At 54.6% G+C, this 23,105-nt stretch overlaps 3 protein-coding genes and 1 long non-coding RNA gene across 8 annotated transcripts; all 4 read left to right on the plus strand.

The window, feature by feature from the left end:
* Window positions 1-202: 202 nt before the first annotated feature.
* On the plus strand, window positions 203-7,871 carry canx (calnexin). Of its 4 annotated transcripts, XM_076016416.1 has the most exons (16): window positions 203-354; window positions 3,744-3,968; window positions 4,065-4,138; window positions 4,230-4,288; window positions 4,496-4,637; window positions 4,720-4,801; window positions 4,907-5,099; window positions 5,191-5,380; window positions 5,575-5,688; window positions 5,766-5,922; window positions 6,020-6,235; window positions 6,618-6,737; window positions 6,920-6,982; window positions 7,263-7,389; window positions 7,506-7,582; window positions 7,666-7,871. In XM_076016416.1, exons 2-16 carry the CDS (start codon window positions 3,747-3,749, stop codon window positions 7,723-7,725), a joined length of 1,896 nt encoding a protein of 631 aa, XP_075872531.1. In that variant the 5' UTR covers window positions 203-354; window positions 3,744-3,746; the 3' UTR covers window positions 7,726-7,871. The 4 variants fall into 4 exon arrangements, with proteins under 4 accessions (XP_075872531.1, XP_075872529.1, XP_075872530.1 ...); XM_076016417.1 differs by lacking the exon at window positions 6,920-6,982 and having other exon boundaries at window positions 204-354; XM_076016414.1 differs by lacking the exon at window positions 6,920-6,982 and having other exon boundaries at window positions 3,744-4,138.
* Window positions 7,872-10,485: 2,614 nt separating this feature from the next.
* Window positions 10,486-19,153, plus strand: LOC142881994 (uncharacterized). 2 transcript variants are annotated; one of them, XM_076016426.1, is made up of 6 exons: window positions 10,486-10,908; window positions 11,712-12,338; window positions 14,548-15,966; window positions 17,006-17,287; window positions 17,482-17,608; window positions 17,709-19,153. In XM_076016426.1, the coding sequence occupies exons 2-6, from the start codon at window positions 11,988-11,990 to the stop codon at window positions 18,641-18,643; spliced, it is 3,114 nt and encodes a 1,037-aa protein (XP_075872541.1). In that variant the 5' UTR covers window positions 10,486-10,908; window positions 11,712-11,987; the 3' UTR covers window positions 18,644-19,153. The 2 variants fall into 2 exon arrangements, with proteins under 2 accessions (XP_075872541.1, XP_075872542.1); XM_076016427.1 differs by having other exon boundaries at window positions 12,020-12,338.
* Window positions 19,154-19,182: 29 nt separating this feature from the next.
* On the plus strand, window positions 19,183-20,455 carry LOC142881995 (uncharacterized). The gene is made up of 2 exons (XR_012925725.1): window positions 19,183-19,321; window positions 19,404-20,455. It is a non-coding gene; the product is annotated as an uncharacterized LOC142881995 (long non-coding RNA).
* Window positions 20,456-20,631: 176 nt separating this feature from the next.
* ltc4s (leukotriene C4 synthase) lies at window positions 20,632-22,175 on the plus strand. The gene is made up of 5 exons (XM_076016428.1): window positions 20,632-21,060; window positions 21,199-21,298; window positions 21,490-21,560; window positions 21,800-21,881; window positions 21,990-22,175. The coding sequence occupies exons 1-5, from the start codon at window positions 20,994-20,996 to the stop codon at window positions 22,120-22,122; spliced, it is 453 nt and encodes a 150-aa protein (XP_075872543.1). The 5' UTR covers window positions 20,632-20,993; the 3' UTR covers window positions 22,123-22,175.
* Window positions 22,176-23,105: the final 930 nt, after the last annotated feature.

Here is a 23,105-nt window from a genome sequence, read left to right on the forward strand (position 1 = left end):
TTACATTGGTATTGCTGTCGTACGTTTCAAAGCCTGCTGCTGGCACTGGTCTGGCAAGCTTGGCTCGCACGTCTTTCTCGAAGCTTCTCCACGTCGTCCAATGAGAGCGGACTTTCCCCCGTCGCCCAGCCAATCACGGCTGTCCACGAGTTGAGCTCCGGCGGGGCGGGCTCTGCTCCGGGCCGACGGCGGGCCGAGCCGCTGCCTTCCGCCAATCGGCCGCTGACGGTTGACAGGAAACGTCAAGCATCGTCTCCCGTCAACCAATTGGGGACGAGGAGGGGCGGTCCAGCCGCGAATAACCCACGTGACCCTCCTCAGTGGTTCCCAGGCGGTCACATCAGCGAGCTGGAGGTGAGTAATGAATCCGGAAAAATTATATTTATATTGTTTTTAGCCGGTGAGCAACACGGCAGTTCGGCGTTTCCAGTTAATGTTGCTTCCTCTGCAACGCCGCTCCATGTTTGTTCAACATTTGTCATGCCCGAGCTGCTAAAATGTGAAGCTCCGTGGCCGCGGCGTGCCTGTTAGCAGTGGCTAGGTGGCTAACTGGCTAATTAAGCACAGGTGGATCCAGCCAGTCAGGGAGCTAGTTAGCATGCTAGCCAGCTAGCTTCCCTCGCCGGCCCTCAGAAGCGTTCAGCGTGTGTCAGATATGGAGCCGTTTACCAGCCGGGTTACTAACCCGGCTGTGTCGCGTCAACAGAGCCGCACTCGAGCCGCGTAGTGACCGATAATGCGCGGCCCTCTCGGCTTCCGTCCTTCCGCTCTCATATGGCTAAGAGCTAAACTAGCTTCCTGCTTCCAGCTCGTCACCAATAGTTTCGCTTCGCCGAGACGCTGCAGAGCTGCGGGTTGAATAACACTGAACGGATGGAAGGAAAGAGGGAAGGATGTGGTTCCGGTACCAACAAGTGAATGGGTGTCGCCGGGGAGTGTGCGCGTCTGTTTTGCCTGCAGCGGTTTGTGTCCTTTTGCAGCAGATCGTAATTCCGATGAATTGGCCTTAGTTCGGTGCCAGTGTCGTCCACAACACCTGATTATCATCATCAGTTATGACTTATTGAATTGAGCGATGATCGGCAGAGTTTGCACCGGTTGGACCACCACCTGCGGGCCCCGCAGGTGTTTGTATTAGAAACTGTTGCGTGTCGGAAACACGCTTGATCGTTGCTTGCTTGTCGTACATCATCAGTTCAGTAGTTGAGAAGACTGACTCGACTGACTGATTATTGGCTGACTGGTGTTGAGAACCAGTGCGACCAGTCCGACCTGCTGCTATCTGTCAGGATTCAGGCCATTGTGTCGACATACACATTAATTCTGTGGCGAAGCAGTGACTTGTATTGTTTGTACATCAGTATGTTTTTCAGGTTAGGTCTCGCATTGAAATTAAAGCCAAAAAAAAAGAAGAAGAAGAAGCAAGGATGCAGCAGCATGATAGTCAGCCACTTCCTGCTGGAGGAGGAGGAGGAGGAAGAGGAATCTCCTGGTTAAACTCTAATCTGTCTGTAGGATGGCGAAGGTTCAGCCTGCCTGGCTTCCAGATATCCTTAGCATGCCCAAGGCAAAAATAAATAAACATGTGAATGAATGTATAAATAAATAAATAAATAAATCTGTCCTACAAAATAAAACAGAAAGTTGTGAGTCACCCAGCAGAGATTGTTTGGTTTCAACAACTCACACCCCTCCCCCACCCTCCCCGGCTTCAGTGCGCTATATAATTAAGTGTGTGTGTGTGTGTGTGTGTGTGTGTGAGAGAGTGAGAGAATCAGTGGAGCTTTAAAAGTGTTTGTGAATCAGAAACCACTGAGACACAACAGGAACCAGTTTGATCCGCTTTGAACTCAGGCGTCTACCTCGAACCCCAATGGGTTATTTCTGTTTATCCTAATAAGAATAAAGAAATGCAAAGTTCGGTTGCAGTTCGTTGTGTGTCCACATGGGGGCGTGTGTGTGTTGTCCGTCACTGCTGGTCTGAGTCTCCCCACTCTTCCCATTAATGAGTAGCAACAAAAAATAAATGTGTGACTTTGTGGCCATTATGGCGCTGGTGTTGCATCACTTCCGTTAGGCTCCGCCTTCCTTCTTCCCGCCACTGCGTCTCCTCGGCCGTCTCTGTTTTCCGTCCGCAGACATTTGATGAAACTGAGGATGGCGGCAGCCTCGTGGTCACATGATAAGATCTGCCATGAGTGCCGGCCAGTCGGTCCTGCAGAGGCCTCGACGCTGCAAAAAAAAAAAACGGATGCCCAACACTGTGTGTGTGTGTGTGTACATATATATATATATATATATATATAAAATCCCTTTAGAAACAAAACTGCCCACGAAGCCGTGACCCAATCAAAACAGTGGGTTACGACCCACCAGAAACTCTGCCATACATCATTCTGCAACTGCGTTGGTGTGACATCAAGTCAGGTGGTTCACACGTCCTCCGTGCTACGCTAACAGCGTCGGCGGCTGCTTTAATGGACCTTGCGGGGGGGTGGGGGGCTGTTAGCTCACAATGCTAATCCTGCAGCAGTGTAATCAGATTAGAAGGAGTTGTGAGTGTTTGTTATCAGCCAGCCAATCATGAATCCATCTGAAGAAGCAGACAAAGTCTTCAAGCAGCCCCCACTGCTACTCCCCCACCCCCTCTCCTCCTCTGTGAGTGGAGCCACTAGAGGGCGCTCAGGATGTCCTGCTCCCTGATATGGATGGATGGATGGATAGAAAGAAATAAATTCAGTGAATGCATCCCTGCCTCCCTCCCTCGAGCTTTAATCTCATTAGCTGAGATTTGTGCATGTTGTGGGCGTGGCCTGGTCACCATGGCGATGATGGCCGGATGCCCTAGTGACCAGAAGGGGGGGTCTTAGTTTAGCACCCCTGTTAACTGACAGCCAGACTTGGTGGTCACATGATGCAGTAGCACGTGCTGGGAACTCCTGCTGCAGGGCGGTTCTGATCACATGACCTGCTTGGTAATTGTGTGTGTGGTGGTGGTGGGAGGGGGCTTGGGGGGGGGTTATCTTAGTTTTGTTTGTTTGATGTGGCTACATCTGTTGCTAGCGCTGTGGTTGTGGTGCTGAGCTGATGGAGGCGGAGCCTCCAGAGACACAGCCCAGGTTGTGTCTGTAGTGTTGATGTGATAGGAGGCTCACCAGCTGTTTCTGAGACATCCTGTGGCTCCATCTAGTGGGCACAAAAGGAATATCATTATTATTATTATTGTACTAAATGGCCTTTATAAAGAATCTATAATAATAATAATAATAATAAATAATAATTAATTGTAATGATCCAATGTGAGTTCTGCCTCCCCCCTCATCACCACCAGGGGGCACTGCCTCCCTCCCTCACTAACTCTGCCCCCCTCATGTAACTAATTATATCATTCATTACGTTTATAACACACTGCAATACTGCACTGTAATTATTACTATGATTTTGCTGTTGATAGTGTTAATATTATTATTATTATTATTATTCATATTACTGTTGATAGCATCACTATGAACTACAGTACATGCTTTGCATTCCATTGGTTGCGGCTGCTTCTATTCTGTATTACTGTGTAACAAACAGCCTCATCTGTCCTTGACTGTTTTTAATCTTTTTAACTTGGCATTTTTATAAGATTTGTATTAAACTCTCGAACTCTTTTCAGACTTTTTTTTTCTTTCTTTATTTATCATAAAGCAGAAATCTTTCACGGTCATCTGACCAACGTGTCGACTCTCTCTCCTCAGACTATGGATCGGAGGTTAGGCTTTTTACTTCTGGTGGCGGCGGGCCTTCTTGTCCTGGGCCTGGCTCCGCCCACTCTCGCCGAGGACCAGCTGGACCAGGTGCTGGACCAGGACGACGGGCTGGACGTGGAGGACGAGCTGGACCTTGGACTGGTGGACGAGGAGGAGGAGGGAGGAGACGCCCCCGAGGAGGAGGCAGCCAAGGCTGCTCCTCCCGCACCCAAGGTGAGTGGGAGGAGCTTAGAAGGGGGCAGGGCTTGTGGTAAAGACCTGTCTGGATGTGTGCTGACCCCCCCTCCCGACCCCTGCTGTGACCTTCAGGTGACCTACAAAGCTCCGGAGCCAATGGGAGAACACTACATTGCCGAGTCCTTCGACCGCGGGACGCTGGACGGGTATGCAGAGGCCACGCCCACTTCCTGTCTGTCTGTCTGGGTGTGTTTGATGTGTGTCACCTGACCGGCTGCTCTGCTGGCTGTGTTTCAGCTGGGTGGTGTCCAGCGCCAAGAAGGACGACACAGACGAGGAGATCGCCAAGTACGACGGTAGGTGGGCGTGGCTCTGACAGGTGGGCGTGACCAAATCAGACAAACTGGACTGCAAGACTGAAAGATGATTTAATTTTTGTCCTTTGTTACCCTGTAAATATTTTATTTCATTTCTTTCTTTCTCTTCAAACCAATAGAATTTTTCCTTCTCTTTGCGCTACTTTGTTGCTGTAACGACGCTCATTTCTCCCCACGTTGCTGCAGGTAAGTGGGCGGTGGAGGAGATGAGGGAGTCGAAGCTCCCTGGAGACCAGGGCCTGGTCCTCAAGTCCAGGGCCAAGCATCACGCCATCTCCGCCCAGCTGCTGCGACCCTTCACCTTCGACACCAAGCCGCTGGTGGTCCAGTGAGTGGCGCTGACTCTCACACACACACACACACACACACCCTCTACCCCTCCCCCACTCACTCACTCACTTCCTGCTCAGGTACGAGGTCAACTTCCAGGCCGGCATCGACTGTGGAGGAGCCTACGTCAAGCTGCTGACCCAGACCTCCGACCTGGACCTGGTGAGAGACCGCCAGCACCCCCCTGCCCCCCCCCTCCTCCTCCTCCTTACTCCCTGCTCCCTGGTGGTGACTGACTCCACCCTCCTCTCCCCTCCCCTCCTCCAGGACCAGTTCCAGGACCGCACCGCCTACACCATCATGTTCGGCCCGGACAAGTGTGGCGAGGACTACAAGCTGCACCTGATCTTCAGACACAAGAACCCCAAGACGGGTCAGTACGAGGAGAAGCACGCCAAGAAGCCCGAGGCCGACCTGAGGACCTACTTCACCGACAAGAAGACCCACCTCTACACCCTGGGTAGCATGCACACACACACACACGCACACACACACACACACACCGTCCTCCACACCATCTCTCTGACTGTGTCCTATGTGGCGCCCCCCAGTGCTGAACCCGGACAACTCGTTTGAGGTGCTGGTGGACCAGACGGTGGTCAACAGCGGCAGCCTGCTGACGGACGTGACCCCCCCCGTCAACCCCCCCGCTGAGATCGAGGACCCCGACGACAGCAAGCCCGAGGACTGGGACGAGAGGCCCAAGATCCAGGACCCCAGCGCCACCAAGCCCGAGGACTGGTCAGTGCAGGGTCAGGGACCAGGAGGGACTAGTTCCTAGTACCATGTGACCAGGTCACTAACTACTAGCAGCTGGGTAGTGGTCAGTGACCATGTGACTAACCAGTGCCAGCTGGTCTGGTTAATGACAGGACTGGCTAGCAGTGACTGGGTGGTCAGTGACCAGGTCTCTAACCAGTCCCCCGTCCCTCCAGGGACGAGGATGCTCCAGCCCAGGTTGCTGACCAGGATGCGGTGAAGCCTGACGGCTGGTTGGACGACGAGCCCGAGTACATCGGAGACCCCGAAGCCGTCAAGCCCGACGACTGGTGAGTCACCCGCTTCCAGCCCTCCCGTTGGTCGACTGTGAGCCCCCCCCGCTGACACCACCCCCATCTCCACTCAGGGACGAGGACATGGACGGGGAGTGGGAGGCCCCCCAGGTCCAGAACCCGGCCTGCGAGGCGGCTCCAGGCTGCGGCACCTGGAAGAGACCCCTGGTGGACAACCCCAGCTACAAGGGCAAGTGGAAGCCCTCCATGATCGACAACCCCAACTACCAGGTAGGCCCTCGGTCTGGGTCTGGGTCTTGACTCGGACGCTAGCGTGTGAGACCCCAGTGAGCCTGAAGGTGGCGCTGCTGCTGCTGTGTGTGCGCAGGGTGTGTGGAAGCCCAGGAAGATCTCCAACCCGGCCTTCTTCGAGGACCTGCAGCCCTTCAGGATGAGCGCCTTCAGCGCCCTGGGCCTGGAGCTCTGGTCCATGACCTCCGACATCTTCTTCGACAACTTCTTCATCACCGACGACCGCAACGCCGCCGACCGCTGGGCCACCGACGGCTGGGGCCTGAAGAAGGCAGCGGAGGGCGCCGCTGAGGTAGGAGGAGCTGCCTGGGCTGCTGCCATGCCCCCTACAGGTGGCAGCAGGACGCCACATAGTCCACATTCAAGTCCACATTCAAGTCCACATTCAAGTCCACATTCAAAGATCTTTAATTTGTCACACGGCAGGAAGTAGTTGATGGTCCAACCTGTGGTCACTGGCGCAGTGCTGTGGTTGATGGTCCACTGGCCTGGTTCATCATAAAAGCTGCACAGAAATATATGAATATTAATTAATGTATTCATTGATTAGAGTACATTCAGCTTTTACCAATATGAAGATCATCAGGCCTAACGCTGCACACTGAGGTCTCGCTGCCTCTGCTGCCCCCTGGTGGCCGCTGCCGTCCTGACCGCTTGTTCTGCTGTGTCGGCAGCCCGGATTGGCCGCCCAGATGCTGACGGCGGCGGAGGAGCGGCCCTGGCTGTGGGTGGTCTACGTCCTGACGGTGGCCCTGCCCCTGGTCCTGGTCCTGGTCTTCTGCTGCACCGGCAAGGTGAGACCACTACCACCTTCATCATCTTCATCATCCAGGAAGGTGGCTGCTGGTCGCCTGCAAGGCCCTGGAGTTCCTGCAGGGTTCACCTGGAGTGTGTGTGTGTGTGTGTGCCTCTGTGTGTGCGTGTGTGTGTGTGTGTGTGTGTGTGTGTGTGTGTGTGTGTGTGTGTGCCTCCACAGAGGTCTTCTTCAGGATCAGCTGAGCTCAGTCTCACCTCCTTACAGGAAGAGCTTCATCCAGCTGTAGGTCCCCACCCCCCCACTAGTCTAGCGCCCCCCTCGGGCCGGGGGTGGCCGCTGCTGTTGCCGTGTGTTGTTGTGTAGCTTAGAGTGTCGTTGTTGTTGTCGTTGTAGTTGTTGTGTCAGTGTTGTTGTTTCCAAACCACACACTGGTAAACTAGCGCGCACACACACACGCACACACTGAAGTTCTGCAAGACTTCTCGTGTGTGTGTGTGTGTGTGTGTGAGGCATTAAAGTGCGTGTGTGTGTAGCTGAACAATTGTGTGTGTTTTGTGTGCAGAAGAAGAGTCCAGCGACAGCGGCAGCAGAATACAAGAAGACGGATGAAGCTCAGCCTGACGTGAAGGAGGAGGAGGAGGAGGAGAAGGAGGCCGCGAAGGAGGAGGAGGAAGAGGAGAACAGTCCAGGTGGGTCGTCGGTCACTTTGGGTTTTTATTTTCCTGCTCCTGCTGTCAACTCCTGACCAGATTATCTTCTCCTCCTCCTTCTTCTTCTTCTCCTCCTCCTCTTCCTCCTCCTCCAGAAGGTGAAGGCGATGAAGACGAGAACGCTGCAGAGGAGAAGGAAGAGCAGGACGCAGCAGCAGAGGAGGCTGACGAGGTGAGCTCGTCACAGTTGCAGTACCGCCCTCGGCCACCAGAGGGTCTCAGCCCTCACTGAAGCCCCTCTGTGTCCCCCTGCAGAAACTGGAGGACGACGTTCTGCGGAGATCTCCCAGGAACAGGAAGTCCAGAAAAGACTGATGGGTGGAGAGGGAGGAGGGGGGGAAGGAAGTCCCGCCCTCACTCGCTCGCCCGTCCACTCACCCACTCACCTCCCTCCTCCTCCTCTCTACCCCTCCCCCCTCTGCTCCACGGAGACGCCTGGATGGAACCCGTTAGCAGTTCAAGTCGGCAGGAAGCCAATCGAGACCTCCTCCATGGACGCCTGATGATGATGATGATGATGATGATGATGATGACAGAGTGGACTTAGTTAGTGTGATTAACAGAATTTTTGTTGTTGTTTTTTGTTGTTGTTTTTTGTTTTTTAATGAGATTAACTTAAAACTTCCTCCATCATTCCACAGCAGCGCCTCTAAAAACCACCGGGGGGCTCCGCCCACTCCACACCCCGCTAACAAACACACGGCTAATTTCATCTTTGGCAACTTGCTAACCGGGCGTTGGGGGAGACGTGGGGGGGGTTGTCTAACACATTTAGTTGTTAGCTGCCAGAACCGCAGCCACGGTTTAGCCTCTTGTGCCCCCCCCCCCCCTCCCAAAAAAAAAAAAACAAAAACAAAAAGCTGTTGAACTTTTTTTTTATTATTATTATTATTATTAGCTTACGACAAGAAAGAAGAAAGGAAGGGGGAAAAAACCCCGGTGTTAACGCAACAAGCTAACAAGCAAAAACCAAATAGCTGTTTGACTAACGCAGCTAACACTAGGAGAAGCTATTAGCATTGTGCTGGAGTTAGTGAGCTAGCCAGCTAGTTGGTGGGACTGCTAGCAGCAGGATGTAGCGCCACCATCAGGCCCAACTGCGTTCAGACAGACTTGATGGTCTTGTGTTGTTCAGACTGGTTCAAACCGGACCAGGACCAGGACCGGACCGGTCCCGCCTCCTGACTTCTTCCCCGTCGGCCCCTTTTGTCTCCATGTGTGGCTGTTAGCTCCCCCCACTGCCTGCCAGGAGGCACTGCAGCGATTGGATGGTGGATTCTGATGGGATGACAGGACGGGGGCGAGGGGGTTGAGCCAAGTGTAGTGGGCGTCACCATTTCCTGTCAGGTGACCCCTTTAAAAAAAAATAATATTTTTTTTTTCTTCCCATCTTCCAATTATACAAACAGGGAACCAGCTACACCAGCTCTGATTCTGATTGGTTCTTTGTTCTGTCCACGTTGTTGCTCTGAAGTGCTTGCTTTACCACCACCCCCTCTCCTTGAGCCCCCCCACCCCCCTGTCTCCTGTTGTGTTGTCGTCTTGCTCTGTCTGTTGCTGAATGAAGCTGTAGAATCGACACTGTAATCTGCTGGTTGTAACGACTCTGTGATTGGTTGACTGACTGTGTGTCCCCGGTGCAGCGGCGCCGCCGCCGCCGCAGTGGCAAAGCTCCCAACCTGCAAGTGAAATACTGTGACTGCCAGTTTAGGGGGAAGGGGAGGGGCTACTCGGTGTGTGGAGCAGCTGTGCATTTTGTTTTGATAAATAATAAAAGGCCAAATGGACAATGGACTGGACTGTGCGTGTGTTTTGCTACAGCTCTTGAAAAAATAACGACGGCAAAGTTTCAGATCAATTCTCCTGATGCTGTCAAACAGATCAGAACGAATTTAATCACATTTTTAAACGGGCAAAGTGAGGAAACACTGATGCGTATCTTTGCGCGTTTATTAGATGTTGTACGGTCCTGCACCTTTTCTGGTGGGTGATACTACCTGCGTATCACGCAGGCCACACCACCACAGGTAATGTGGCGATTTCATAGTCGAATTAGCAATTGTTTTATTTATTTATTTTTTTTTTCTCGAATGGCCACTCAGGGCCTCCGTAGATTGGAGATTCATAATGGAGAAAAAAGATCTTGGAACTTTTTCAAAAATGAACCGAGTTCAGTATTTCAGGGATTGAGCGTACAGGTTGTACAGAGTTCTGCAGAATAAACGTGTTCGTTCATGTCACTGATTTGGAGAATATTATCCGATTCACGATCTGAAATTTGAACTCCATTCTATTGATTGACCTTACATTTTTTTTTTGTAACGGTCGTACATTTTGAAAATATCCCATTTTAAGCCCGGTTCCGTCAACTGTGCTGCCGACACCGGGTTCAAGTTTAAGGTCCTCGCGTGACTCGGTGCTGCCAATTGTTAACGCTGAGGGGGAATTAAAATCAAATGAAATCAGTGGAAAACAAAGCGCGGCCTGCCTGGTCTGGAGAACCCGGAAGTGGACGGGACCATGTTTTCCACATGACTGCACGTCTTTTAAATCGGCAGCCAATCGCACGAGTCTACAAGAAGTTCCCTTCGAGCGACGCGAAGCCGTTGGTTTTATTTATTTAATTAATTATGTTAATACATTTCTTCATATTTGCCGTCGCTTGTTGACTCATCAGTACGGAAACACAATACTGCCATACTTGAAAAAAAATAAATAAACAGGGCTCAGTATCACGTTGTAACGTGATAGTTTCACGAAATAACGTGAAAGTTTCACTAAATCGCTTGAAATTTTCACGATAAAACGTGAAAGCGTCACCAAATAACGTGATAGTTTCACGTCATAACGTGATAGTTATTCCTGAGTACTGCTTCCCTGTTTATTTTGTTCTAGTATGGCAGCAATGTGCTTCCGTACATTTGTGTTGTCTTGCTTTCTGTTGCTGTGATTCGTCCGTAAGCGGTGGCTTGCCGAATCCTCGCTCGTCATTGGCTGCGTGTGGTTGCCTGTCAAGAGAGAGAGGTGGGAACAAGGGACGTTCCTCGCTGATCTGATGACGGGGGGGGGGCAAAAAGAGAAAGTTTCCAAGATGGCGGCGCGGAGCTACCTGTCGGCTGGAAAACAATAGAAGCAGCTTCCCTCCCGCACCGAGTGGCTCCGTTCCCGCTGAGGAGCCGCCAAAGTCTCGGCCCCTTCACATCCTCCGCAGCCGCCACACGGGCTTCGGTCACTGGGGGGGGTGGATTATCCGGCCCGCCGCGTCGGAAGATAGAAAAATTGAGGCGTAATGCTCTATTTAAACGTTCGGGGCTAGCCGCCGAGCTAGGTTAGCAAGCAGCTAGCTGAGCTAGCGCTAGGCTAGTGCTAGGCTAGCCCGCCCCCAGCCAAAACACAGCGGTGGTGGCTAACGGCTAGCGGCTCACAGATACAGGGGAGACGGAGGATCAGCTGTTTTGCCAGACAGATGCTGTGAGGACAACAGCCACACTTTCCACAGTGAGTACATCTCTACATTTTGACTGCGCTCTCTTTAAAATGCAACCGTCCGGAGCCCTTTGTCGTCTCCGTGTTTGCTTGACGACGGTTCGATTTTAAGCCATTTTGTGCCCGCGGCGAACCCACAGCTGCCAAGTTTAGAATAAGCCCAACTTGTTAGCCGCGGCTAGCCTGTTAGCTCTGCCGTCTCGCTAAGCAAGCGAGCTAACTACCAAACTCTCTGGGCAAAATAAAGTTTTCGATCACTTTGCGGGATGCTGTGATGGTTCCAATGCGGTGTAACTGCGGGGTTTTGCCGGGGGGCAGCCGAATTTAAGTCTCGGTGGATGATAGCAGAGTGTCCCCCCCTCTAAAACAGCCCAGTTTTAACGATATCTCGGTCGTTTTGAGAAGAGATTTTCTTTGATTTGGAGTGGAGGAATGCGCTAACTAACTTGTAGCACAGGGCGACTTTAGTTTGATTTGGATCAAGGAGGAGGGGGGGCGTCCAACTCCATTGAATGGAATTCCAAACGAGAAGCTTCCCTCAACCCGAGACGATTTGTCGCCCTTTTAAAAAAAAAAAAAAAAAAAAAACAATCATCCGCCCCAATGAATCCAGGGTTTGTTGTGTTGTGTGATTGTGTTCCGGGCGGAATGTGGCTTTAAATGGAGCTAAAAAATATAATGAAAAAATCGAGCGGCTCCGCTTCGCCCGCAACACCTTGTCTGTGTTTTAAATCGAGTCGAAATTCAGGAGGGTGGGTTTGGTTTATGCACCCCCATATCTAAGAAAACAAACCCTTAATTTTCCTCTCCGCCAGTGAGTGCCGCTGCGGCTGAAGGCCATTAGCAAGACAAAGGTCGCCTCCATGGAGCCCGCAGCAGCAGCAGCAGCAGCGGCGGCGGCAGCAGCAGCAGCGGCGGCGGCGGCGGCAGCAGCAGCAGCAGCAGCAGCAGCACCGGGGTCTTTGTAAAAAAAAAAAATAATAAAGAGGGGGGGGTTGGACAGAGCCGCATTCAGCCCGAATTTTATGGACGAAGCGAACGGCAGCGACAGAAAGCCGAGGCGGGATTTTCTCCCCTGCAAGTCTTGATTGATGATGGCGGATTTTGTTACACCGCGACACAGCGCGGTGATGGAGAGGCTCCGGCGGAGGATCGAGCTCTTCCGGCAGCATCACAACAGCTGCGAGAGCCGCTACGAGAGCGCGACGCTGGAGCGCCTGGAGCTGGAGCGGCAGCAGACGTTCGCCCTGCACCAGCGCTGCCTGCAGGCCAAGGCCAAGCGCTCCAACAAGCACCGGCAGCCGCAGCCGGCACCGGCGGCGGCGGCGGGCGGCGGGGAGCAGGGCGGCCAGAGGGCAGGAGGAGGAGCAGCAGGAGGTTCGGAGCCCGGGGAGGGAGGAGGCACAGCGGCGGAGCAGAGCCGGAACAGCACCCTGATAGCGGTGAGTGAGATCTGTCTGTCTGTTTACTCCTCCATCCAACTACTCACTCCTCCATCCAACTGGTCCAGTCCAGGGCAGAGGTGGGTGGGCAAACTTTTTCGCTGGTGGGTTGTAGAATTTCCCCGAGAGGCTGGAGCAGCAGCAGCAGCAGCAGATGGATGGAGTGTTTGGGGGACACAGTCTATCATGGGATGTGTAAACACATGTTGCTGTAATGTCAACTGAAAATGAAGCAAAGCAAAGTTGCAGCCAAATCAGTGTCTTTGAAGCCCCACCAGGGTGTTGAGCTCTTAGAACCACCCAGAACCACCAGGGTGTTTGGCTCTTAGAACCTCCCAGAACCACCCAGAACCACCAGGGTGTTTAGCTCTCTATTGAAATGACTCTGCAAACATGGAGGACATTGTTATTACTTGCTTACTGTTAATATCATTTCTTTAAGTTGGGCAGGCCGTATTTGGCCCCCAGGCCGTAGATTGCTCACACTTGACCTAGTCAGTCAGCCAGTCAGTCAGTCAGTCAGTCAGTCAGCCAGCCTGGAAGAGAAGCAGCTAGCAGGAGAAACCAGTCAGCGTGGAGATGAATTGAGATCCTCCTCTACTCTGTGAAGCTGTTCACACTGAAGCTGCTGATGCTCTGGTTGGACACATGTTTGGTCATGTGACCCGCCGTGCCCCCCATCCTCCATCGGCCTTGTATTCCTTTGTCCATCACATGACCTTTGACCTCTCTCATTGTGATTCAGTAGAAGCTGCCAAGACCTTTGTAGGTCCTGAAGAGTTAATACCTGTGTGTGTGTGTGTGTGTGTGTGTGTGTGTGTGTGTGTGTGTGTGTGTGTGTGTGTGTGTGTGTGTGTGTCCAAAGTCTCTCACAGCAGGTGGATGAACCTGTTTGAATCTGCAGGTAGCAGCTTCTAGTGTGTGTGTGTGTGTTGAGTCACTCTGAATAGAACCACACACACACATGTACAAGTGTTTGTGTGAGCAGCTGCACCTCCACTCCCACCTGGGAGAGGAGGAGTTTGCTCACCTCTGCTCCTGTGTTGTGATTGGCTGCTGTTGGTTGTGATGTCACTGAAGGAAGTAGCAGTTTGAAAGGTTGCAGCCAATTGAGGCTGGTTGGAGCAGAGGAGCAGGAGCAGGATGAGGAGGAGCAGCAGGTGGTGTCTCCAGTGTGATGGTCAGGTGGGCCAGCAGTGATCAGCTGACGCTGGCTGAGCAGGTGTCCCTGCAGCGCCCCCTAGTGGAGCAGAGCAGCTGTGTGAGGCAGTCAGCTGACTGGCTGAGGGGCTGCAGCTGGACAGTGGTGATCAGCTGACTGCAGGCTGAGGATCTGAGGAGCCTCTTTGTTCAGCAGCCACATGGAAAGCTGTGTGTGTGTGTGTGTGTGTGTGTGTGTGTGTGTGTGTGTGTGTGTGTGTGTGTGTGTGTGTGTGTGTGTGTGTGTGTGTGTGTGTGTGTGTGTGTGCTGCGGCGCCCCCTGCAGCCACTCAGCTGCCTCAGCACCTTCAGGAATAGAAACCCTCTCTCACGATGTGACAGCTGCCCCCCCCCCCCCCAAAATAACCCCGAGGTCACATGACCTGAACACGGACGACTCATCTCTTCTGATTATTGATCAGGGAACGTGATTGGCTGTTTAAAGTTTTTGATGCAGTCTGAACCAAATGCCTTCAGTTGTGAATCTTTGGCTCTCCACCATTCAATTCCGGTTCTCCATTCAATTGATTCTTGATTCAGTTGATTCCTGACTCCAGTGATACCCTGAGGTTGGTTGAAGCTGGTTTAGCTTGGTTCGGGATTGTTTAGACTAGTTTAAACTTGGTTGAGGCTAATTTGTGGTTGGTTTAGGCTGGTTGAGGCTAGTTTAAGGATAGTTAGAGCTAGTTGAGACTAGTTCAAGGTTGGTTAGGGTTAGCTGAGACTAGTTTAAGCTTGGTTGAGACTAGTTTAAGGCTAGTTACAGCTAGTTTATGTTAGTTTAAGGTTAGTTAGGGCTAGTTGAAGGTTGGTTGGAACTAGTTTAGGTTAGTTTATCGTTAGTTATGGCTAGTTTAGGTTAGTTAGGACTAGTTTAAGGCTAGTTAGAGCTAGTTGAGTTTAGTGTAAGGTTGGATGGGGCTAGTTGAGGCTAGCTGGAGCTGAGGCTGACGCTGCTCCTCAGGGCCATGGTGTGCTTGCTAACCCCTGGCTGTGTCTCCTCCTCCAGCTGCAGGAGACGGTGAAGAGGAAGCTGGAGAGCGCCAGCTCCCCGCTGGGCCGCGAGCAGAGCAACGGCTACGGCGACTCCTGCTTCCCGCCCAGCAAGAAGGCGTGTCTGGAGAACGGCGCCGCCAACGGCTCCCCACTGGACTCCAAGCTGGGCCTGGTGGAGGCGCTGGGCGTCAACGGCACCCACGAGGCCGCCGCCGCCAATGACGGAGGGGGGCGGGACCTGCTGGACTTCCACCGCAAGGAGATGAAGCAGGAGCCCGACGACATCCTGCCCATCATGCCGCCGTCGGGGGGCGGGGCCAGCAGCCTCTTCCCCGACCTCAACCTGAACGAGCAGGAGTGGACGGAGCTGATGGAGGAGCTCAACTGCTCGGTGCCCTACGAGGACATCCAGGACATCCTCAACGATGGCTTCGAGGACCGCAAGGACCCGCTGGAGCAGCTGGCGGCCCCCGCCGTGGTGGGCGGAGCTGCGGCAGGAGGGGGAGGGGCGGGGGGGACCGCCCTGCTGCCCCCAGACCTGGTCTCCGTCAAGTCCGAGTTCTCGCCGGCCTCGGTGGCGGCCTTCGAGCAGCAGGACTCCCGGGCCGCAGGCTCCTCCCCCCACGTCAGGGCCACGCCCACGGGCCCCGCCCCTCACACCCCCCTCCCCACCAGCTCGCCCGCCGCCGCCTCCTCGGCGTCCTCGCCGGCTGCTGCTGCTGCTCCCGCCGCTGGCCCCCCTGCCCCGCCCAGACAGCTTCACCTGCTGCCCCCCAAGGACCTGTCGCCGGCGCAGCAGCTGCAGCAGCTGGCAGCGCAGCAGCAGCGGGCGCAGCAGCAGCATCTGCACAGCCAGCTGCAGCACAAGCAGCAGCAGCAGCAGCAGCAGGCAGCAGGGGGCGCCAAGTTCCACAGCCAGGGGCCCCACCCTCACCCCCACCCCCACTCTGCAGCCTGGCCCCCCATGGCGGCCTCCTCCCAGAGCCCACTAGGGGGCGCCTTCGGCCTGGACAAGCCCAGCAGCCCCTCCCTCTACCCCCAGGACTTCACCGCCGGTGGCCAGAAGCAGCTGCTGATGTCCAGCAAGGCCTCGCCTAAGTCCGGGGGCGTGGGTGGGGTGGGGCCCTACCTGGCCCCGCCCCCCGCGCCCCACCACGTCATGCTGGCCCACCCCCACCCGGCCCAGGCCTCGGCCGCCATGTTGAGCTACAGCAACACCAAGCCTCTGTCGCACTTTGAGGCGGGGCCGGGAGGGGTGGGGGCGGGGCCAGGAGGGCTGGGGGCGGGGCCGGGCCCCCCAACCAGGGCCCCCGGCACCCAGGTCCCCCAGAAGAAGGCGGCGCTGCTCAACCTGCTGCGCCAACAGCAGGTCAACCAGAAGAACAGCAGCAGCAGCATCGTGTTCAGGCAGCAGCACCTCCCACACTCACAGGTGAGCCCTGGTTGGCCGGCTGAGGGTTAGGGTTAGGGTTGGCCGCGTCAGACCACACCTCCGACACTGACAGTCGTACACACACACACACACACACACACACACACACACACACACACACACACTGGTCCACTGGTCCTCCTCACAGCTGGGAACAGCAGAGCCACAGTTGACCTTCAGATGAAGAAGCTGCTCTGATACCAGGCTGCTGCTCTTCTTTCTCCTCCCCCCCCCCCCACTACCCCTCCTCCTATTCCTCTTCCTCCTCCTTCTTTCTCCAATCAGCTACCCAGTCAAACACTGTCTATTCCACAAGTCACCAGCAGGAGTCTCTCTCTCTCTCTCTCTCTCTCTGGGTCTTCAGTCCAGTCAAGATCACTCAGATAGAACAGCACTGACCTGCAGGGGGCGCCACAAGCCCAGAGTAATCCTAGTGTGTTATCTTTGAGAGAGTGGGGTGGGGAGTGGGGTGATGATGTCACACTGGCCTGCAGCCTGTTGAACTGGTTTCACTCCTGCAGGTGCAGCATAAGTGTGTGTGTGTGTGTGTGTGTGTGTGTGTGTGTGTGTGTGTGTGTGTGTGTGTGTGTGTGTGTGTGGGGCAGCTGGTTGCCAAGGGCTCAAAGAGAGGAGGTGGGGGGAGGGGGGGTGTCATCACAAAGCAGCCTTTCATAGTGTGTGTGTGTGTGTGTGTGTGTGTGTGTGTGTGTGTGTGTGTGTGTGTGTTCCCTCCAGTCAGCACTCTGTGTTCCCGCTGCTCTCTCTCTGTTTTGTCCCAGCTGGGCTGCCGTCCCTCTGTTGATGATGATGATGATGATGATGTCCATGATAAATATACAATATGATCATTAATAATCCCTGGGATTGACCATGGAATTAATGCCAGCGCTCAGTAGCGCCACCCCCAGGAGACGCTTTGATAATGAACCAGTCCGTGCTGGCGGTTGGACTAGGAGGTGTAATGCCCTCCCTGGCCTGCAGGCTCCGCTACTTCATCCTCTTCCATCCTCATCACTGTCTCCTCCTCCTCCTCCTCCAGGACCAGACCTCCTACGCTGCTCCTCCTGCTCCTCCTCCTCACGGTGCTCCCATCCCTGCCAACTCCATGGCATCTGCACCCGGGAACAGCAGCAACGGCCTGGCGCCACCACCAGGGGTCAACGCCATGACCCCTGGGGTCAACGCCATGACCCCAGGTCACGGCGCCGGCGGCGGTGGCGGCGGCGCAACCTACCTGAACAGCCAGATGGCGGCAGCACTGAAGCAGCAGCAGCAGCAGCAGCAGCAGCAGTACCTGCAGAGGCAGCTGATGGCTGAGCAGGTAGCAGCACCGTCACAGGGAGGCCACCAGGGGGCAGCAGGGAGCTCAGTGTTTTGCTCGGTGGTGCTAGTTGTGGGTAAAGCAGCTTAGCTTAGCATTACATCTAGACTCAGTGTTAGAGGTTCAAAGGGGAGGGGGAGTTCAGATGAAGATGCTAAGCTAACCTCCAACTGACATTGTGTGTGTGTGTGCAGGAGAAGCAGCGGCAGCAGCAGCAGGACCAGCAGCTGCAGCGTCAGCTGACCCGGCCACCCCCCCAGTACCAGGACCAGCCGTCCAATCAGAGTCCTTTCCCTCCGCCGCCCGTCAGCCAGTTCACAGGTGGGGCCGTGGCTGCCCGCTAGCACCGTTAGCTCAGCGTTAGCTCAGCGTTAGCTGGCCGGCTAGCTCACACTGCTTCCTTCTCTCTCTCCTTCTGCAGCCTCGTCCTCTCAGCCAATGGGAAGTGTGTCCTCCATGGGAGGCTCCGCCCCCGGAGCCCAGCGCATGTTCCCTCAGAACCAAGGCATGCTGGGAATGAGCCTGGCTCGCGAGGGGCCCCCCGGTGGCGGCAGTGGTGTGGCTCCGCCCCCCAGCGGCCAGGCCGACATGGGCCTGTCGTCGTGCGGAGGGGGCGGAGCTGGCATGGAGGTGCAGCAGGTGCTGTACAACAACCTGGGGCTCCACCCATCCCACCCCCGCCAGCAGCTGGGGCCCATCAGCGCCCCCTACAGACACTCCCTGCTGCAGCAGCAGCAGCACCTGAAGAAGCAGCAGCAGCAGCAGCAGCTCGCCGCCGCCGCCCGCATGCAGGGCGCCATGGGCGGGGGCTGGCAGCAGCAGCAGATGGCCAATCAGCCGCCGCCCTCCAGCAACGCCTTCAGCACTGGCCCCGCCCCCTTCCACCTGCAGCAGCAGCAGCAGCAGTCACGCCTTCCCAAAATGCCTCAGGGCGGCGGCGGTGGCGCAACCTTCGGCGCCAACCGGCCAATGGGAGGCCTCAACCCGATGATGCAGGGCCAGCAGAGGGCGCCGCCCAACCCCCAGCAGCAGCAGCAGCAGCAGCAGCAGCAGGCGGCCAATCAGAGCCCGGTGGTGCTGCCCGACCTGGTGACCTTCGGACCGAGCAACGGGCGCCAGGCGCTGCAGTGCAACCAGGGCTACCAGGTGGGCCGCTCTGCCAATCAGCAGCAGGTGCAGCAGCAGGTGCAGCAGCAGGTGCAGCAGCAGCAGCAGCAGCAGCAGGTGTCCTTCGGCTACAACGTGGCGTCGGGCAGCTTCGCAGGAGAGACTGAGCTGGTGGACTCTCTGCTCAAGGGTCAGAGCGCACAGGAGTGGATGGCCGACCTGGACGAGCTGCTGGCCAGCCACCCCTAGACCCGCCCCCTCCGCAAGGCCCCGCCCACCTGGGCCCACAGGAACCTCCTTCTGTGGTGAAACAGAGCTGCTACCTGCCTCCTGCCCCGGGGGGGGGGAGTGTCTCGCTCTTATTGGTGGACGGTCAAGTCCCGGCCAAGCCCCGCCCACCCCAGGCAGGAACAGGAAGTGCCACCCCTCCCTCCTTCTGTGGTGAAGCCGGAACTACATCCTGCATCGCGCTCTCGTTGGTGGACAGTCAAGCCCCGCCCACAGGAAGTGGTCAGTTGGCCGTGGGGGGAGGGTTACATGATGCCGAGTGAACCCGCCCACCTAACTGAGTTAGCCCCGAGGAAGTCCTGCCCACAAACACGTCCAATCAGAGTTCCAAATAGGTCCTTTTTTAAAAACGGCTTCAACCTGCCGAGGCCACAGCGCCACCCACAGGTCAGACAGACAGTCAGTCAGTCAGTCAGACAGACGGACAGACAGACAGTCAGTAGATCAGTCAGTCAGACAGACAGACAGCCAGTCAGTAGAACAGACAGACAGACCAGACAGTTGTCTACTTCTTCTTTTCTGCTCTAAATTCATTCTCTCCGTCCTGCAGGGAAATCATGAGGCTGCAATGATTTGAATAGAGCAAACAAAGCCAGGCCTTCACAAACAGGAAGTGATGTCATCCCCTCGGGCAGCCTTGTGGTCACAGACAGAGAGAGAGAGAGAGAGAGAGAGAGAGAGAGAGAGAGAGAGAGAGAGAGAGAGAGAGAGAGAGAGAGAGAGAGAGAGAGAGAGAGAGAGAGAGAGAGAGAGAGAGAGAGAGAGAGAGAGAGAGCTGTGGTTGCTTTATTTTATTTTTTTCTGCATCAAACAACAACATTCTGAACTGTGGGGCTCCAGACTGCAGGAGCTCAGTGGCGCCACCTAGAGTCACCTCGAAAAACACATACTGACACCTCCAGTCATTAGTATCGCTGTACTACTGGTAGTATAGTGATACTGTTGAACTGTCAGTACACTGACACTGCAATACTGGTAATACAATACTGCATTAGCATGAATTGGAGAAACTACATTGGATTAAATTCCCAAACTTCTGCTCTGCAAATGGATCAGGAGGGACCCAGGGCAAAATGCGACCACCATCACCACCAGGGGGCAGTCTGGAGCTCTGCGACACACACGCACGCCCATAGAGGTGTGTGTGTGTGTGTGTGTGTGTGTGTGTGTGTGTGTGTGTGTGTGTGTGTGTGTGTGTGTGTGTGTGTGTGTGTGATTATCACAACAACTGTGGGCAAAAACACACAACTACACACAGTTCCAGTGTGATGAGGGTAGTTTCCCATGATTCCTTGTCTTTGTGTCTGTCTGTGATGAAGGTGATCAGACTCATTGATCACTGCTGGCTGTCTGATGATGATGATGAAGTACTTCCTGTCCCCCTGATGTCACATGATCGGGTCACGTGACGGCCGTGTGACCGACGGCTGCTGCAGTTGGTCAGGCCGAGCTGTTACAGCGCCCCCTATCTACTGTATTCAGCCTGTTGCTCTGGTGTGTGTGTGTGTGTGTGTGTGTGTGTGTGTGTGTGTGTGTGTGTGTGTGTGTGTGTGTGTGTGTGTGTAGTGCAGCGCCTCCTGCTGGGGGCTTCACTGTAAATGTCTCTAAATATATTTTTGGTATGTATGTACTGTATGCCTTTCCTATTGACGTGGAGAAGATAGAAGTTATTTTTATATATTGCAGCAGCTGAATTTTTGTAAGTATTTTATACTTTTGATATGGTTCTCTGTAAAACAAGAGTATTATGTAAATATAGTTCTTTAGAAACACTGCCAGTGTGTGTGTGTCTGTTCCTGTGGGGGCGGGGGGGGGGGGGGGAGAGGGAGAGATGCAAAGATACATAGGAAGTAAATACCTTTGTTCGGGGTTCAATAAACCAAACCACAACATTTGGATTTGATTGGGTGGGGGGGGAGAGCCAGAGAGAGGGGGGGGGAGATGGCTGTCTTCAGAGGGATGGGTGGAAGCGGCTTGGCAGGAAATCCCAGCGCTGCCTCGTTGTCTCGCACACTTCCTGTTGACACACTGCAGCCGTCTGATTGGATGTGGGGCGGGTAGGCGGAGCCAGGAGCCAGGAGCTCTGCCCGTGTCTCAGGACCAGCAGAGTTTCCCAGGGAACCTTCACAATCCATCAGAGGGTCTTCAGGAACCAGCAGAGAACTTCCCTCGTCCAGTTCGGGGTTCAATAAACCAAACCGCAACGTTTGGATTTGATTGGGCGGCGGCAGTCAGGTGACTGTGTGGAGGCTCCGCCCTCTCCCTCCCTCACCTCATTACCTGGCTGCTGCTGCTGCTCGGCACGGCAGTCATGCAGCAGCAGGTGGAGACGATGCTCGCGCTGGCCGCCGTCACCGTGCTGGGGGTCCTGGAGCAAGGTGAGCCTCGGCCAATCACAGCCCACCTTACTGTGGAGGGGGCGGGGACTTTGGAGGGACGGCCGCTCGTTGATTCTGAGAGACAATCTGCTGGGGTGTGTGTGTGTGTGTGTGTGTGTGTGTGTGTGTGTGTGGCAGCCTACTTCTCGCTGCAGGTGATCCAGGCCAGGCGGAAGTTCTCTGTGGCTCCACCCACCACCGCAGGCCCGCCAGAGTTCGAACGAGTGTTCAGAGCCCAGTGAGTGAGCCGCTGACTCGGTGGTGACTCAGTGAGTCAGTACTCAGTCGGGAGTGGAACATGACAAACTAATGAGCACTGAGGAAAAGATCAGAGGATGGCTGGAAGTGAAACGTCCGAGTTGCATGCTGGGGAATGTAGTTCTCTCTCTCTCTCTCTCTCTCTCTCTCTCTCTCTCTCTCTCTATTCAGGGCCAACTGCTCCGAGTATTTCCCGCTCTTCATCATCCTCCTGTGGACCTCTGGAGTCTTCTTCCACCAGGGTGAGAGAGAGAGAGGGGGGGGGGGTGAGAGGAAGTCATGGCCTGCAGGGGCTGTGTGACTGACAGCCTCTCTCTCCCTCTCCCCCCTCTCTCTCTCCCTCCCCTCCTCCCCTGTCTCTCTCCCCCTCCCCTCTCCCTCTCTCTCTCCCTCCCCTACTCCCCTCTCTCTCTCTCCCCTCCTCCCCTGTCTCCCCCCCCCCTCTCCCTCTCCCCCCCCCCCCCCCCCACCCCTCTCCCAGGTGTGTCTGCAGTGTGTGGGCTGCTCTACTTGGCAGCGCGGCTGCGCTACTTCCATGGATATTCCCAGTCGGTGCAGCAGCGGTGAGTAGCAACAGGAAGGAAGGAAGGAAATCTGATGGAATTGTTCATCGATGATGATGATGATGATGATGAAGGTGGTGATCAGCTGTCCTCGCCTCCCCTCTGCAGCTTGGCGCCGCTCTACCTGAGCGCCCAGGTCCTTTGGCTTCTGATTGGCTGCTCGTCGCTGGGCGTCTTGCTGGCCTTTTGCCGCCTCCACCTCGGCGTGGACGTGGTGCGCCAGATCAGCGCCGCCCTCTAGTGTTGAGGAGGAGGAGGAGGAGCGACGCTGTCGGCTTCACCCTGTCAAAATCTGTCGCTTCCTTCTGAAAAATCAATAAAGAAAAATAAAAAAAACAGCTGTGAGTGAAAGCATCTCTCGCTCTCTCTCTCTCTCTCTCTCTCTCTCTCTCTCTCGCTGAGCTGCCGATGACGTCAGTTTCGAGCAGTGTTGTAGGACACAGCAGCGGCCACCAGGTGGCAGCAGAGGGTGCAGCTGCTGCTGCTGTTGCTGTTGCTGCTTCTGGGTTTGTCTCATCTCGTCAGATTTCTTTTGTGACTAATGAAAAATAATTTGTCACGTGGCTTCAGTTGTTGTGGTCATGTGACACGGTTCCCAATCTGAGGTTCAGGACCCAGCAGGGTCACCACGTGACCAACAGCCAGGACAGAAGAGACTGAAGTGAATGAACACAGACACTGCAGTGGCCTTCCCACTGCAAGGTCACTGGGAGCAGCTCAGGGTCAAAGGTTGGGGTCAGTGTAGCACTAATGCTACTGCAGTTTAATAATAAAGCATTGTATGGTATTTTATTGTGAAATTCCGCCTGGTTGGGAGGCTCGAAAGCCGTCGCAGGTTCTGTCACAGCGCTGCGCTCACACACATTCAGCAATGTACTGAATGCTGACAGCAAACACACACACATCAAGTCTGTGTGTGTGTGTGTGTGTGTGTGTGTGTGTGTATTTTTAGCCTCCGAGCGGCAGCAGTTGTTGTTTTCAGAATAATTTTCCACCAACAGCAGCTGCAATGACGTCACAACCACACAGAGCTCACCGCACACTGTTTGTGTGTGTGTGTGTGTGTGTGTGTGTGTGTGAAACTGCACATGAAGTCTCACAACAGGTCGAAACGGGTGACTTATTATTATTATCATTATTATTATTACTTTATTATTATTATTATCATTATTATTATTACTTTATTATTATTATTATTATTATTATTACTTTATTATTATTATT

This window comes from Nelusetta ayraudi, unplaced genomic scaffold, assembly GCF_046127955.1.
Source record: "Nelusetta ayraudi isolate G7.1 ecotype Tasmania unplaced genomic scaffold, CSIRO-AGI_Nayr_v1 ptg000227l, whole genome shotgun sequence".
Classification (NCBI taxonomy): domain Eukaryota; kingdom Metazoa; phylum Chordata; class Actinopteri; order Tetraodontiformes; family Monacanthidae; genus Nelusetta; species Nelusetta ayraudi.